This window comes from Maylandia zebra, linkage group LG5, assembly GCF_041146795.1.
Source record: "Maylandia zebra isolate NMK-2024a linkage group LG5, Mzebra_GT3a, whole genome shotgun sequence".
Lineage (NCBI taxonomy): Eukaryota > Metazoa > Chordata > Actinopteri > Cichliformes > Cichlidae > Maylandia > Maylandia zebra.
The window spans coordinates 38330087-38346492 of NC_135171.1; the positions used below are offsets into that span (position 1 = coordinate 38330087).

The 16406-nt window shown below is 40.0% G+C and overlaps 1 protein-coding gene across 5 annotated transcripts in view; it reads right to left on the minus strand.

The window, feature by feature from the left end:
* Positions 1-16406, minus strand: part of arhgap9 (Rho GTPase activating protein 9) — a 48367-nt gene that overhangs the window by 14717 nt on the left and 17244 nt on the right. For 4 of the 5 annotated variants that reach the window (XM_004547685.3, XM_004547686.3, XM_004547688.3 and 1 more), the window contains 5 exons: positions 8255-8506; positions 6427-6516; positions 2357-2422; positions 300-443; positions 40-138 (listed from right to left, as the gene is read on the minus strand). In XM_004547685.3, the coding sequence (XP_004547742.2) occupies positions 40-138; positions 300-443; positions 2357-2422; positions 6427-6516; positions 8255-8506 (651 nt within the window). The remainder of the gene's footprint in view (positions 1-39; positions 139-299; positions 444-2356; positions 2423-6426; positions 6517-8254; positions 8507-16406) is intronic. The other variant, XM_004547687.3, reaches the window with a different exon arrangement.

Consider the following 16406-nt stretch of genomic DNA (forward strand, 5'->3'; position numbering starts at 1 on the left):
TTCACTTCAGCTTTAAATTAACAGGTGGAGTTTTCTCACCGGTGTGCAGCCATCACTTTCCGGCGAGCTCGCAGGAGACGGAGGCTCCACAACGATGTTGGTCACATTGCGGGAGTAATCTCTGCACTGCTGGACCAGCTGAAAAACAGGAAGCAGTGGTCATCTGCTCAGCTGTCCGTTTGTGTATGTGCATATGTTTTGTGCGATAACTATTTGTTGACGGGTATCTCCGTTTCCTCTTTCTCTCTGTCAAAACACTTTATGAGCTTGTGTGGAGCGTGTGCTCGGGAGGCAAATACCTTGTTGTCGGGCAGGATCATGGACTGGGAGTGGTTGAGTTGCTGCTTGACATCATGCAGGGGTGCAGAATCATCGCACTGGGTTCTGGTGTCACTAAATGCCATCGTGCTCAGGGTGTCAGAGGAGGCGGCACGCTGCATGCTCTTCAAGGTCAAATGTTCAGGAGAGTTGTGAAAGGGTGGAACATACAACCAAAGGAAAGAGCAATTTGCTGAACTATTATTTTATTTTTTTCACATCTGTAAATGGTGTACTTAAAGCCTCTGAGAGCTGATATACTTGTGTAGCTCTGAATAACTGAATGTGCAACCACAGTACAACAGTACAAAGGCCCTGAAGGGCTTTTCAAAGGTCAACTATGACTCTTTATTAATGCTTAGTAGTTTAAATAAAACAGAAAAACATCAGCCACACAAAGCCTGGAGTCGCAATCAGTCAGCCTGCTTCATCACACTTCTGATCTTCACTGTTCATAGGTGCTATGATAAAGATATCTCTTTATTGGGTCTTCACCTTTAAAGTTTAACCATACTGACACTGAAAGTAGTAATTCAAGTCAGCTGCAGTGGGCTTGTTTTATGGGGGGCTTTTTCGCTTTTATTTGAAGCACAGTGAAGAACAGACAGAAATGCAGGGAGAGAAACAAAGAGTTTGGACAGACATGCAGCAACGGGTGTCAGGTTAGGGTCACACGGCTGCATTTAACCCATTCAACCTGTGAGCTGGGCTGGCACCCACAGTGGCCTTGTTGACAAATATATTTTGTCAAGATAACGATTCTGATCTTTGCACTTTTCTCTGACAGAGATGCATAAAAGTCTATAAAAAGATGTAAAATAGATATTTTATTGCCATCATTTGTCCATTTGCATATCCTTCACCTCACTCTGCAGCAGCAAATTATACGGATGTATCCCAGCATCAGCTCTCTGAGAGGTTTAGCCTTTGACTCTCAGTTCTCTCTGTTGTGTTAGGTTGAGGTCAGAATTTAATTGTATATAGTTTAATCAACTGAGGAAGAACAACGTAGCAGTAGCTCTACTTGCACAACAGTGTCACATACACATTTCTATATTTACACAGCACTCCAACACAATGAGCATCCACACTGAACTTTTTACACAGATGGGGACAAATGAGTTTGCCAGAGACACAATGAGGCACAATACGTGCCTCTGCACTTAACAGACAAACTGCTGAGGCTTACAATCCCTTGTGTGTACAAAAACAACGGATGCACAAATTCACACTACTTTAACTTTTCATGCAGCAAAAGCCACAATTGAGTTTACTTCCCAATCCATGTAACCTAGTTCCAACAATCAGACTAAACATCCCTCCTAATGTTTGCCATCTCCTCATGTGGAGGATTAGCACTAAGAGCCAAATCTGCTTCTTTGCTAAGAGTAGGCCTTTAAAAGGGCTTTAAACCAAGTGCACCCACACCCCACTGTGATGCAACATGTTGCAGTAAGACCTGCTTGGGTAACAGCTTTTCTTTTTACACCAAGAATTGCTATTTCACCACCTTAATATGCATAAATGCTGATCTCTGAGAATCTAAAGAGCATAGCTGGCAATAACTTTAATATATTCTACAGTAATACAGCTCAGATGCACTTTTTGCAAATCTAATGACTTGAGTTCATTGATTTTCATGAGGAAAACACCCTCCACCAAAAGCCCTTAAAACGCTGACAAAATGCTCAGGAATATGTTAACAGTCGGGCCTGCAAAGGAAAAGCACAAGGCAAGGAAGGGCTGTCATCTAAAGGTTTCTTCTAAAGACGAAGAGTCAGGCCAAGCAGATGCTGTATGCACGCAAACCATGAAGCAGGATTTTATCTCACAAAGTGACAAAGTCGAGATGGGAGACAAAGTCACCAAAAGTTCTATGATGTCCCATTTTGTTAACCAAATGCATCCTGTTGTGCAGGGAGAGTATGTAAAGCAAGTAAAGGGCGCTTTAGTCTTTGACTTGTTTTATAATGTGAAAGTCAAGGTGAAATGCATTAGATACCCTCTGGTGAGTGCAGCAGGTAGAGAGAAGTTTTACCTGTTTCATCTGCCAGCCATTGTCAGCATTCCTCTGGTGGCTCCCAAAGAGGAAATCAGGTGACAGCTAACGAGAAACACAAGGAGAGAAAGGAGCGAGATAGAGGGAGGCAAGAAGACAAAGGCGGATTAGTATAGTTACCATATGTATACATATATATTTAATTTCAAATAAAATAACAGCCCATTTTATTTTCTGCAGAGAATGATCAAATTAAGAATCAATAACAAAAATGTAAAAACTGAGAAAACTGTACTTGTCACTATTGAAGAGAGGCAACCAGCAGTTTGGGCAAATATCACACCCATGTTAAAAAACAGGATACCGATACGATCGTTCAGTTAACTGTACAAATGAACCCAGGGCAACACTCATCTAACCGCACTCAAACTATTTTCCTCTGCCCTGCTCACATCCTGCCAGATAAAACACATAAATGCTTTTTTACTATCGCTGCTCAGACGTATTTACAGGCACACGTGTCCCTGTTCATTTTACGTTAATAAGAGGCAGATATTACTCAGTAAGAGTTACACGTTAATCGTGTAGCACTCATTTAACTCAGACACAAAGGCTCCTAGATACTGAACGGGGTTCACACCGACCCAAAAAAACACAGTCAAATGTGCTTTTTGTGAGTATAACAAAATCAGAACCATCACCTCTCATTAGGATAATATGAGTAAGTGATATCGCCACAATCGACAATTGGGTAACTTCACATGAGCTGCCAAAGCTCCAACAGTAGAATGTAGAACACACAGAAAAGTAACTCACAGCGTAGGTGCTCATTCTGACTGGATGACTGTATCCAGCTGTACCGTCCGGGCCAGCTCGTGTTTCTGTGTCTTATCTGTCGAGTTAAAGCTCTCAGCGTTCTGTCCTTTCATACCGTGACGCTCTTTCGCCTGAGTGTAAAAATGTGAAAACCATTCATCTGTCCCTTGTGCCTCAGCTCATGACTACTTCCCCATTCTAGAGGGAAGCTAGCTTTATCAGGCGATACAGACAGCCTCGTTTATAACAGCTCAGACAGGAAGGTGTGTTCTCAGCTCAATATTCATACCAGGACTTTGCTAACTTTGACACAAATACAGCTGCCCAACAGTTTTTGTTTGCAAGATCAGAGTGTGGCTTTTTCAGCAAGAAGCAACAACCATGTGTAACAACTCTCCATTATATATGAAAAAGTACAAAGAGTAAAAAAGTTCACAGTTCTGTGGTTTCTTGCTAGTTCTGCATATTTGGACTTATAGCTTTATAGTATGAGTCTGACAGTTGTTTAAACATTTTACAAAGTAATAAGAAATTAAAAACAGTAAGTGGAACTGTTGAAAGTGATACGTGATGTGCCTCAAGCCAAACAGACACAGTATGCAACACTATAATTACAAAAAACAGTTTCTCGCATCACGACTCATGGCATTACAAACGCAACCAGAAGCAAACAAACGAACACTGAGACGTAGCTGGACATCCACCACCCTAAATGTTTAATTAATGTTCAATAATGTTCAGTAATCTGTACTACATTTACAAGACCACATCTGACATCTGTGACATGACAGATAGTGCTGTTGAGGAGATGTTTGAGGTCTGCCTTCTGAAAACTTTGGTAACTGCTAGTTTTTATCAATAGTAATTCATCACATTTCATAAAATGTTTTGTGCAACCTGCGAAGACACAGCAAAAGAGTGTATCTGCAAAATGAAGCAGTGAAACGACCATCATCACCCTGAAACATCACCCTGGGATTTTCAAAATTCCCAGGGTGATGTCATCAAATTAACTATTTCATCTGACTCAGAGAATTCACATGAAACAACGCAGAAGCAAATCCCTACAAGCAAGACTCAGAAAATCGTCATGTGTATAATTATCTTCATCATTTACAGATTTTTGTCAAGGTAGTTAGAAAGTACTAGGGGAAAAAAAGAAAAAATACACGTAATGCTTCTGTCTTTAACAGATGAGCTGTGTTAAAAAGGCTTTTAAAAATTAAAAGACTAGACTTTTAGAATGATCTGGGCCAACAAATAATATGGGCCACTTGGCTTTTAACACCTGGGTCATAAACCTGTGCGGCATGCAGTATGCATTGACACGTGTCACGGGTGCAGTTCCTGTTGGGTTGTATATGTACCCCAGAATAAAATGTGACACATATAGGTCAACAGTATGCATCTCAAACTGACTTGAAGGGGGGGGGGGATCACTGCTTTGATCATGTGGGTATTTTTTTGATGAGCAACATTAAATTTGAAACACTGACGCAACAGTGAGGCAACGCAACCTTTAGATGCAAAATGCTTATCTCTAATAATCTGCATCAGGCTGCTTGCCTTGCTTCACCACGTAGATGTCGTCACAGATCCAGGGAACATGTCAATTTCAGACACTGACATCTGTTGCCTGAACTGAAAAAAAAACCTTTGCTATAGACAACAAAGTTACTTCCTCATTTGAACAGTATAAATCCTCCTTGTGTGTAACATGAAGATGAAATGAATGATGCCCTGAAAGTTTTTACTCTGACGACATCTGTGAGTTCAGGAGGTGGTTTGAGGCAGATGGTAAGTTTCACCGAGTGGTTTAAATTTAGTCCTGTTTTGTAATGTTTTGGGTTGAAAACGCTTTTCTGTCTGTCTCCGTGCGGCCCTAATAGCATGTGCTCATTTGCGGCACATCAAGAGGCGTTAGCTTGTCATTGCCTTCAGAGTTGAGCCCAATGAAACACATCATTTGAGAGAAAGGGTGTGAGAGGGCATGTAATAAATAGTTAGACAGCTAACTAGATAGCCAGATATCTAGATAGACGGACAGATTTGGTCAGTAACAATGAAACAACAAGAAAGATATAATCTCCTTTTTATGACCTTGGGGGCTGCCTATGGCTGCATGTCTGCCTGCTTTAATCTGGAGCACGATGCTGATCTTGTGCATTCTGGTTGACGCATAATATATCCATGTGAGAGAGGTGAGAGCGGTGTGTATGATATACAATCCACATTCTCCGTGATTCTGCTTTTAAAAAACTAAAATTAATAAAATAATACATGATTTAAATTTGGCTGACTGTCCCTGGATAGATGTCTCACTGTGCACCTCACATTCCAGCTCTCCCTCTATTTTTGGATTTCTTCCTGGAAGTTGCTCATTTGCGATGCTCAGTGGATCACATCCACAGTATTAAAACAGCAAAGCTTTAAGTTGGATTTCCTTTTTGAAGTTTGAGACCCACTTTCTGGTCAGTAGGGCAGACCGTGGTTCCATCCATTTTCATCCACTCAAACAATTCAGATTTGCAGGGTTGCTGGAGCCTGTCCCTGCTGACACAGGCCGAGAGGCAGGGTACGTGCTGGACAGGCCACTGGTCGATTGCACATATACACCTGCATGTTTAAATAAGGGCATGCAAATTCCAAAGTTGAGGTCCATGGTCAAATCCAAAATGTACATGTGCAATTGATGAGAAATTGATTTCCAGGAAGCTTTCTAAAAATAGCAGGAGCCGAGTAACTGGGAACAAGCCGGAGATGTGCAAAACATGAAGGCATAATTGGCTAAACTTAAATCAACCCCTTCTGCTACCATAACAGGCTGTACTCCTGTCAGCTAAGAACAAGAAACTAAAACTGAGTTTGTGTAAACTCAACAATTTACATGAGCTCAGCAAATCTGGACAGTAGAGAATTGGAAAAGATTGCCTGGTGTGATGAGGCTTAATTTCTGTTAGTAAGGTCAGAATGTAGTATAAATATCAGCAGTGACTCATCCAGCCTTGGATCAATGATTCAGACTGGTGTCGGTGGTTGTGTAACGGGGTGGGGAATATTTTCTTAGCACACTTTTAACCCTGAAGTACCAACTGAGCACCGTTTATTGTTGTTGACCATGCCCAATGATTTATTTATTTTCTTCATTGCTCAGCATCTCAACTCACAAACCTACTCTAGGATTACAAGCAGCATCAAAGTTGTGTCACTATAAATTAAGCTAATAGGTTTTAAATGAAATGGCTTCAATATACTTGGATGTTACTGCCTCCCCAGAAGGACAGTATACTTACCCTGTGCGTTGTTCCATTTCCTGCTGCAGTAAGGGATAGTGACAGATGGCTGGTGTCCCTGGGTAACGTCTGAGGTTGTCCTGGACCGGCCTACCAAAGGGGCAAAAAAGTATATGATATGAAACAGGAAGGGCCTTTCTTAAACTACCTATTATGAATATTAGAAGATTGGCCTCCAATGTTATTATAAATACCCATTCACAGTTTTAAATAATGATAATAAAATGTAATAAAGTTGGGACCTTTTGTCAGACTGCTCTCTACGGCAAGTAGCAAATGGTATTTTCTAATTTTTATTTATTTATTTATTTATCTTTTGCTATATTTTGAAAAATAAACGTGCTGAGGATAAGATTTCACAACTGAAACTACTTAATGTAAAAATTAAACTGACAGCAAATGCTGTTTCATGCAAAGTGAAATGCTTGACTGGTTAAAGGGAAAAAACAAAGGACATTTCCAGGAAATAAGCCAATAAACAGCTGAGCAAATAATCCTCATAAACATTCTTTTTAATTTACTGCACAAAGTGAACAAACAAAAAGGTGTGTGGACTTTGTTACATTTAGACAGAGTCAGGTTCACAGTGTCATTTGGCTTCTTCTTGTTTTCTCGTGTACATTATTCCAAGCTAACCAGTTAGTTGCTGCGGCTTAATATTAAACGTGCAATTCCTCATTTCACTTTCAGAAAAAACTGCATAGTTCTGGAAAGCGTTTCTGGCACAGTTTCAGTATGAAACACACATTTACCTGTGGAGACTCTGCATGTACTAAACAGTTTTTCACTTATAGTATTTCTACAAGAAGAGACAAGTAAACATGAATGTAACCAAAATTTTCTGCAGAGCTTGTCATGTTGAAGTTAAAGAAGTTAAAGGCAGAGTTCAACAGCACAAAGAGAGCTGCTTATTTAGTTGATTAAAGTCCAAAAACTAAAATCTGAAACAGAGGCAAGAAGACCCCAAAATGTTACAAAATCAAGGTAAATCAGGAATCAAAGAATTAACGAGAAGGAAAAAGAAACAGGTGAGTCTGATCGAGGATAATGAGACGGGAAGTAAAACGAAAAGCAAATCACAAGACATAAGTTGTGCTTTCCAAGAAGTACGTTTTATTTTGGTGACAAAATAAAACAGGAAGTAGCTGAACACTTATTTGAGACACTAAGGGCTTTGTACTGTATACCCACGCAACGTGCGTATCATAAATGAATGTAGATGAGTGATGTGTTACCAGCAGGGAAACAACCAATGGTGGGCATGCTGGGGTCATGCCACAGGGAAACACTAGCAAACAAGCAATGGAACTCACAGAATCCTAACCAAGGTACTGAGCAAGAAAATCAAATGTAACAATAAACCTATGAACCTATGTAAAATTATAATTTAAAAAAAAAAGAAACGAAAAACCCTCAAAATACCCAGCACAATGCCACTGCTTCTGTATGGGGAAAAGGACTTCTGGAAAGTTTTTGGATCACAAGAAAACACCAGATAATTTTAAGTTCAATGTGACCCTTTGCCAACGAGAGAACATGCATAGTATCGATCTCTCCTGCTGTGGATGTGTGATCGCCGTGTCTTCAATGCTCTGTCTACGTAAAAAGAAAAAATGACAACCAAGCCTTTTTTTAATGAAAAGGTCCCTTTTAGTGCTGATACAGTCAAACCATTTGAGCATATAAATGAGCATTCTCTTTCATTTGTACACCCTGACCCTCTTCTATGGTCTCTCTTATGAGAAGACACTTTCATTAAACTCTGGAAACTGGATTAAGGGAGGAAGAGTGAACACTGAAGGATTTCCTGTTGAGATGGATATTTTACCTGGTTGGTATATTGACCACGGGCCCGGCGAGGAGGTTTCCAGGACCTTTCTTTGGTAATGCTGTTGACATAGTACCATCTGCCTGTGGTCGCGTCACAGTACTGCTCCCATAGGCCCAAGATCTGAAGAGGCTGCTCACCTGGAGCGGGGCTAGGTGGCTCTGGCTGTGACTGACGCTTCTCTGTCTGCTTTTCAGTATAAAGTGGAGAGTCCTGCCAGGACAGCTGGGAGAGATAAGACTCTGTTGGAACCTTTTATGTATAAATAATAACAAGGGAAAGGAGAAAAGATAAGAGAGAAGGAAGTAGAGAAAGAGAGCCAAAGTGAAAAGTGTATAAGAAGGAAAAATGTGAAATTTAAATGTAAAAGTTGCTCAGGAAGGAATAAATATTGCATTATGAAGGAACTTGAGGAACTCTGCCTCAAACCAAAACACAACCTTCACAGACATATTGTGTACAGTAGTTGAGTTTATCTGGCAGGAGGATCATATACAAGTACCACATCGCACAGGATGCTTTATGTAAGACAGAAACTGCCAAAATCTGCTAATGAAATTAAAGATTAATATGCAAAGATTTAAAATGCAAATTAATAAAAACATGAACTAAATAAATTAATCAAACGGAAAATAAAATAGTAAGAAAAAAATAGAATGTAATGTAAACGGTTCCTATGTAGCACTTTTCTACCCTGAGCACTCAAAGTACTTTATACAACTTGCCTCATTCACCCATTCATACAATCACTGTTTACTCTTGTTTTTCTACACAAGTCTTTACCATTTAACATTAATTCCATACATTAAAGGTAAAATGGTAAATTCTCAGGTTTTACATATCGTGACAAAAAATATTCAAAAATTTTCTAAATACAACCTCAGATGTAATACAAAACCTGACATATTAGAGTGGGATTATTCTTTTAACAAAAGCTAAACTAAAATGCAGAAGTAGTGTGCACACCCTTCCCATTTTCATAGGAATTAAGAGGATAAGTCGCAGATAGGTGGTGCTAATCAGACACACTTGATTAAGTGGTCATCGGCAAGAAGGTCTGGAGCATTCTGGTGAGTGTTAAAACAATGCTACAATCTTGGTGCACGTCCGAGCAAATTGTCCCCAAAGCTCCACACTCTACAAGCCTCAGTGACGGCCGATAAAACCACAAGCCTCTGCAACAATGTCCTTCGAACAGACAAAACAAAAATTGGAGATGTCTGGTCATAATGCACATAAGTGCCACATGTAGAAAAAATCAAACACCTCATACCAGCTGTCAGCACAGTAGTGGAGGCGTGGTCATTTGGTCTTGTTTTCAAGTCACAGGACCTTCACACCTTGCAGTCACTGAGATGACATGAAAGCTTCTGAATACCAAAGCATGCTTGAGTCAAACGTGAGGCCATCTGTCCAACAACTAAATGTTCACTGAGACTGGGTCAACAGGATGATGACCCCAAGCTCACCAGCAAATTATAACAGAATGTCAGAATGTCAAAGTCAAGAGCGCAACCTGATTAAAATGCTGTGGTGAGACCTTAAGAGAGCTGTGCAAAAACGAATGCCCACAAACCTCAACAAACTGAAGCGATGCCCTAAAGAAGCGACGGCTGAAATTCCTCCAAATCATGTGAGACACTGATAAAGTCATACAGAAAACAACTACTTCAACTTACTGCTGCTAAAAGTGGTTCCACAAGCAACTGAGTCATGTTTTTTTTTCCCCACACACTGCTTCTGTATTTTGGGTTAGTTATAAATCATGACATAGCACAATACGTCATATGTTGTTGATCATCTCAGGCTTCATTTACCTCATTTTAAGACCTGGTAAAAACATTTTTTTTCATGATGTCTTCATATGTAAACCTTTAAAAGAACTTAAAGAAATGAAAGAGGGTATGCTTTCTTTTTACCATGACTAGTATGAAGTTAACTGACTTTTGGAGGCATCCTTATTTAACTTTTAATGCCTAAAATGTCTGCATTTTACTCCAAATTGTTACTCAAGTATTCTTACTCAACAACTCAACTATGGCGTATGAATAAAAAATAAGTGCACAGACTGGAAACGACTAACAGCAGATTGTTGTGGCTTCAACAAAGGCAGTCAGAAATCCCATACAGAAGAGACAAGAAGAGACTGAAATCCCATATAAAGCAATAAACAGAAAAAAATTAATCCTCTTATTACAGAATAACCTGCCATTGTAATAATCTGCACTCACCCTGGCAGAGAGCACTAAAGAAGCAGTTACAAGAGAAGGAGATCTATAAATCCACTTAAATGAATTTGAAGCACTAAAGATCATTTTTGTATCAAATATAGCTGAAGCATAATTCAGAAACTGATTGACTTACAAGCTGGTTGATCCCTGTTACGTAACACTGCCTTTCAGTTATTAACTGAAGGAGCATGGTGTGTGTGATGAGCAACGTGATGGTAGTTTACTCCAGGGGGCAGTAGTGGGCCTTTGTGTCACCCGAAGCTTCCTGTCCCACTGCTTACTTCTGTCTACCTCAGCAGATATAGCAAAACATCTTTCTTAACAAAGTCAAACAGAGCCATGTTTTACTACTGTGATCCTGTGCTGTAGCAGAAGCCTGAACATGCACATTAAATGTATTCAGCAAGTAAATGAATTCTCAAACAAGAAAATCAAGAATAAAGACAACATGAATCCAATCCCATATTCCCAAAACACTTTTTGACATTTTGTTTTGCCTTAAAATGAAAAGTAATTATATCAGACCTAATTGATTTCTCTCTCGTGTCTCCTACTTGCTTGATTTATAAACTGCACAAAAGAAAGAAAGTATACTTTATCGATCCCCGTGGGGAAATTCCTCTCTGCATTTAACCCATTCACTCAGTGAAGCAGTGGGCAGCCATTGGGCGCCTGGGGAACAGTGTGGAGGGACGGTACCTCGCTCAGGGGTACCTCAAGATCAGTTCGGTGGATTCAGTGGATCATGGGGCAACCACTCTACCTACTGAGCTATCCCTACCCCAAAAGAGCCGTTATCAGTGTTATTAATCATAAATATGTTTTGCAACCATTGTTTTTATCTATTAAAGTGAAACTGTCACACCAGTGACATCACCTGTAGTGTATATTGTTGAGCTGTTTGAACATAAGACACTGTTGTGCATCATTTCTTTCTCTCTTTCTCTTTATTTTACACCACCTCCTCATCATCATCTCTAGTTATACTCAGTGGACAAATATTAAGAGTTGGTCGCTCGCTATGACGCTATCACAAAATAACATAACCATGAAAGAGAAGTAAGCACTTGTACTAAATATATAAGGACTGACGTGTTGTAAAAATGTGCTTGGTGCAGCAACTAATTTGTGTAACATTTAAATTTTGATGGTTCGTTTCTGCGGCTGGGAAAAGTTTCGGGAAGGAAATTGTTGCAGATGTGAATTTATGAATGCAGTTAAATGTAGGAACGTGGTATAATTTGTGCACCCGCGCTTTGCTTGAACGGTCGAGTTTCTGTGGGTACAAAAGTCTAGACAGTGGATGATGCAGCTGTGCATGACTGTATGTGGTGTTCAGACTATTGCTCCTTTTCCTTTTCGGTGTTGTTGTAGATTTGCTGGTGTGTTTGGGAAATCATCTTCCTATTGCATGAGCCAATTTCAGCCACATTTTAGCTGTCAGACAGAGGACCTCACGTTTGACTCGAGCATATTTTGGTAAACAGATGAGTTCATCTTCAGCTTAGTAACTGCAAGATCCTGTGTCTGCAGAATAAACCCAAATCATCACCTCTCCACCGCCATGCTTGACACCTGCTATAAAGTGTTGGTGCTGATATGCTGCTTTTAGTTTTTACCAAATGTGGTACTGTGCATTATGGCCACCACTCCAAAGTATACTGATGCAGAAACCTTGTAGGGTTATCAGATGCAAGTTTGCAAAGCAAAGCTGCGCTAACATGTTCCTTTCTGCAGACGCCCATATTTTTCAGTCGTTTTGTAATTATATTGCCATGAAGTTCTGCTTTTTATAGGGGTGTTCACACTTGCTGATCAAGTGTATTTGGTTAGCAGCAGTTGGCTCCTACTTGCCCTGTTATTTCCTATAGAAGGAAAAAGGGCGTACTTAGTTTTTCATGGGACTGCATAGAGTGGTGTGAAAACGCTCTTTTCCACATGATTGCATGTGGTAAGTTGTATTTGACGAACAATCTCATAACAGAGTTTTGATCTTATTTTATCTCATGTGCATTATTTTTTCCAGCGTGTAGCATCATATGAAATCTCTTATTGTTGCCTCTGCTGACCCACTGCTTCTCCACGTATGCAAATGACCTCTGCTGAGCCCTGACCATAACACCATGGAACACATATAGGCTAAATGTGACAGTGAGTTTCAGCTTATGAGTCAGCATCACTTCAAAGGCTTGCAGGCACATTCCACAATTCTCTGGAAAGCCTACATACATGTGGAAAGCATTATGGCACCATATCAATGCCAATTGCTTTTGAACACCATGTACAACAATCAATCACAGTAATTATCTTGTGGTTTGTAATGAAGCAATATCTAATGCCTCAAACAAATTACCATAAAAATACTGTTTAAATAGATTTCTCGCCCCTGCAGGACAAAAAGATAAATTAAGCTGAAATTCATCATCACTGTGGCAGCACTTACAAGGAGGCCTGGCAGGAATGTGTGGTTAGAGAGTGTTTTCTGGTTGATAAACAGGGAGTTATGACCTGAATGTGGCTGCAATAATCCTGCTTACTGGTATTAAAGGCTCGAAAGAACATGGTCCTCAGAGAGTGAGAGGAATAGACACGGAGACAGACTGGCTGGAAGAGAGATTGGAGATAAAAAACAAAAAAGGGAGGACTGTCATTTCCACTGAGATCACATGTACCCACAGTTACAAGTGTCTTGTGGAAGCACGGTTCAGTCGGAGGAAAAGTCTATTTGGACAGACAGTTGGGATGCTAAGCTGTGGGAGTTTCCCACTTGCAGAAGAATAACCTTGAGTATTTGTCTCACCAACAAGGCCTTGTGTAATACCTTCTGATGTAACACTGGGAAGCTCTGGCGTCACCACAACTTGATTGCTGCTCTAGGAGGATTATTAAGGTCAAACACTAATATAAATAAAAACCAGCCACTGTTGCCGCAGCTGATCTTAATCATTATGTGGGATTCAAAAAAGACGCATTAGGATTTTTCTATTTTTATCGTCCTGTGGTATTCCTGTAGTTGTTTGCTTCTACTAATATTGAAATCATATATTTTATCAGATGAATTCAGCTAAATGAAAAAAATTCCAACAGTATAGTACAGACATCAGTAATTACCCCATACACGGGGTCAAAGTTAAAGGTGCCGATGCTGTCCTTTGCTACACTTTATCCAGCTGTCTTTAACATTGATGGAAAGAATGTAGCAGACGCAGCTATAAATCTTACAATTTGTCTTTTAATCTTTTATATTGTTGTGTTTGATTTATTCCAATTTTACTTGATTAGTCACAGCAATAGCTGGATCCTATCCCAGGGATAGGTAGGGTACACCCTAGACAGGTTGGCAGCCTGTTGCAGGGCCAAGACAGACAGAAAACCAGTCGCGCGCACATTTACCTATGACCCATTTAGAATCACCAATTAAACGGAGATATGACCTTTGCATGAGATTAAAGACTTTGCCAATGACAGGAGTTTAAAATTACATCACTTCATTCAATCTGAGTTGCATGTCATTTTCCATCATTTACCTTCACTGTTTAATCCAGAAGTATGAGGATGATAAGTGACAACTGTCCAACAGCTAGCTGTGGGCTATCAGATTTAAAGAACTGCTGCCTTTAAGTTTAACTGTTTGCTGACAGAGTGCTTGATTTATCCGTTTTGTTGCCTCGACCTTCTTTTTGGCAAACTTATACAAACGTCATGTGGACTGCTTTTCAGAAACGTACAGTGCTGTGGAAATTAAATGTCTGTCAAAGTTAAATACGTGATTTTTTTTAAACAAGCATTCATCTTTTTTTTTTTTTTTTTTTTTATATTTTTATTGAGAGACAAGTGTACAGTAGTTTACAATGACAACACAATCTGTTCCCCTCACATATTTTTTAGTTTTTCTTACATGAACAGACACAATAACACACACACAGGCACACCTACACACACGCTTAAGTAAACAAACAAAACAAAACCTAATAAGAAACCCAAAACAAACACAAACCCCAAAAGGGGGAAAAAAAAAAAAAAAAAAGGGGGGGGGGGAAGAGACATGATATTAATCAGCTGGTAGAGCGTTTAATGACTTGCAATAGTCCACGAAGGGGCCCCAGATAGAATAAAATTCTCTGTATTTGCCCTTCGCCACAAGGCCTATCTTTTGCAATTTAAGAGATGACATCACATCTCTAAACCAAAAAGAAACTGAAGGTGGCTTTGAAGATTTCCAAAGGAGTAAGATGCAACGTCTAGCCAAAAGTGATGTAAAGGCTAATATTTTGAAGTGTGTAGGGTCGGTTAGACCAGTGTTGACTGGAAGCCCAAAAACAGCTAGAAAAGGGTCCGTGCAGATTTGGGTCCCAAGAGCTTTGGAAAGAATAACTGAATACTGACTCCAGAAGCCATGGAGTCTTGGGCACAGAAAGAACATATGGCCTAGGTCACATGGGGTGGCATGACATCTCTCACACTGATCCATCACTTGTGGGTAAATCTCAGACAGACGAGACTTTGAATAGTAAACCCTGTACAACACCTTGAACTGGATGAGTTGTAACCTGGCACAGGACGTACTATAACGGACATTGGATACTGCTTTCTCCCATTGCTGATCCGAAAAAATTATTCCTAACTCCTGCTCCCAAGCCCCCCTAATTTTAGCAACGGAATGGACATTTAAATCCATAAGTTGTTTATATATTAAAGATATAATTGACTTCTTATTGGGTTTAAGGGATAAGAATTCCTCCCACGGTTGGACATTTGGGAGAAGAGGGTAGGAGGGGAAGAGAGCAGAAGTGCAATGCCGTGCCTGAAAATAACGGAATAGATTGGTAGCCGGAAGATTTGTTTCTGAACACAGGGCTAAAAAAGTTAAGAAAGTGCCATCTTTATAGAGATCCTTAAATGTATTAATACCATGACGCTTCCACTGTACATAGGTACCATCAATGAGGCCAGGAGTAAACAGATGGTTCTGCGTGATGGGCATGTGTACTGACGCAGAGATGTACTTAAAATGACTCTTGAATTGTGACCAGACCCTTAGACTAGACTGTACCACGGGATTTTGGGTGAAATGAGAAGGCTTAAGTGGTAGTGGAGAGAATAATAAAGCTTCTAAGGATGAGGAAGTGCACGACAGGCGTTCCAGTTTGCACCACAGCAGGTCTTGAGATTCAAGCCAATGGGTCAATTTGTGAACATGAGAGGACCAATAGTAAAATAAAAAGTTAGGCAAGGCAAGACCACCATCAAATGTCAGTCTCTGTAATAATGATTTCCTCACCCTGGGGTGTTTCCCTCCCCACAAAAACGATGTAACTAGCTGGTCTAACTTTTTGAAAAAAGCTTTAGGTAAAAATATAGGAATACTCTGAAACAGAAATAACAATCGAGGCAAAATGTTCATCTTTACAGCATTGATCCGACCAATTAGGGACAAAGGTAGCGATTTCCATCTCTGAAAATCTGATTGAATTTGAGTCATTAAAGGGGAGAAATTGGAAGAGTATAGAGAAGACAAAGTACGAGTCACGTTAACTCCCAAATACTTAAAGCCGGCAGGGCTAAGTCTAAAAGGAATGTCAGATTGTTTAAGTGTAAGACTCAAAGAATTTATGGGGAAACATTCACTTTTAAGAAGATTTATTTTGTAACCTGACAGAGAGCCGAACTTGTTTAGTAGAGACACAATCGATGGTATGCTAGATAAGGGATCAGAAACATATAGAAGCAGGTCATCTGCATATAAAGACAATTTTACGTCAAGGCCTGACCGGGAAATACCACGAAAATGAGGAAGGGCCTTCAAAGCTACAGATAGGGGTTCAATTACAATAGCAAAAAGTAGGGGGGACAGGGGGCAACCCTGTCTCGTCCCGCGTGACAATGAGAAGTAGCCAGAGGAAACACCATTTGTATAGACA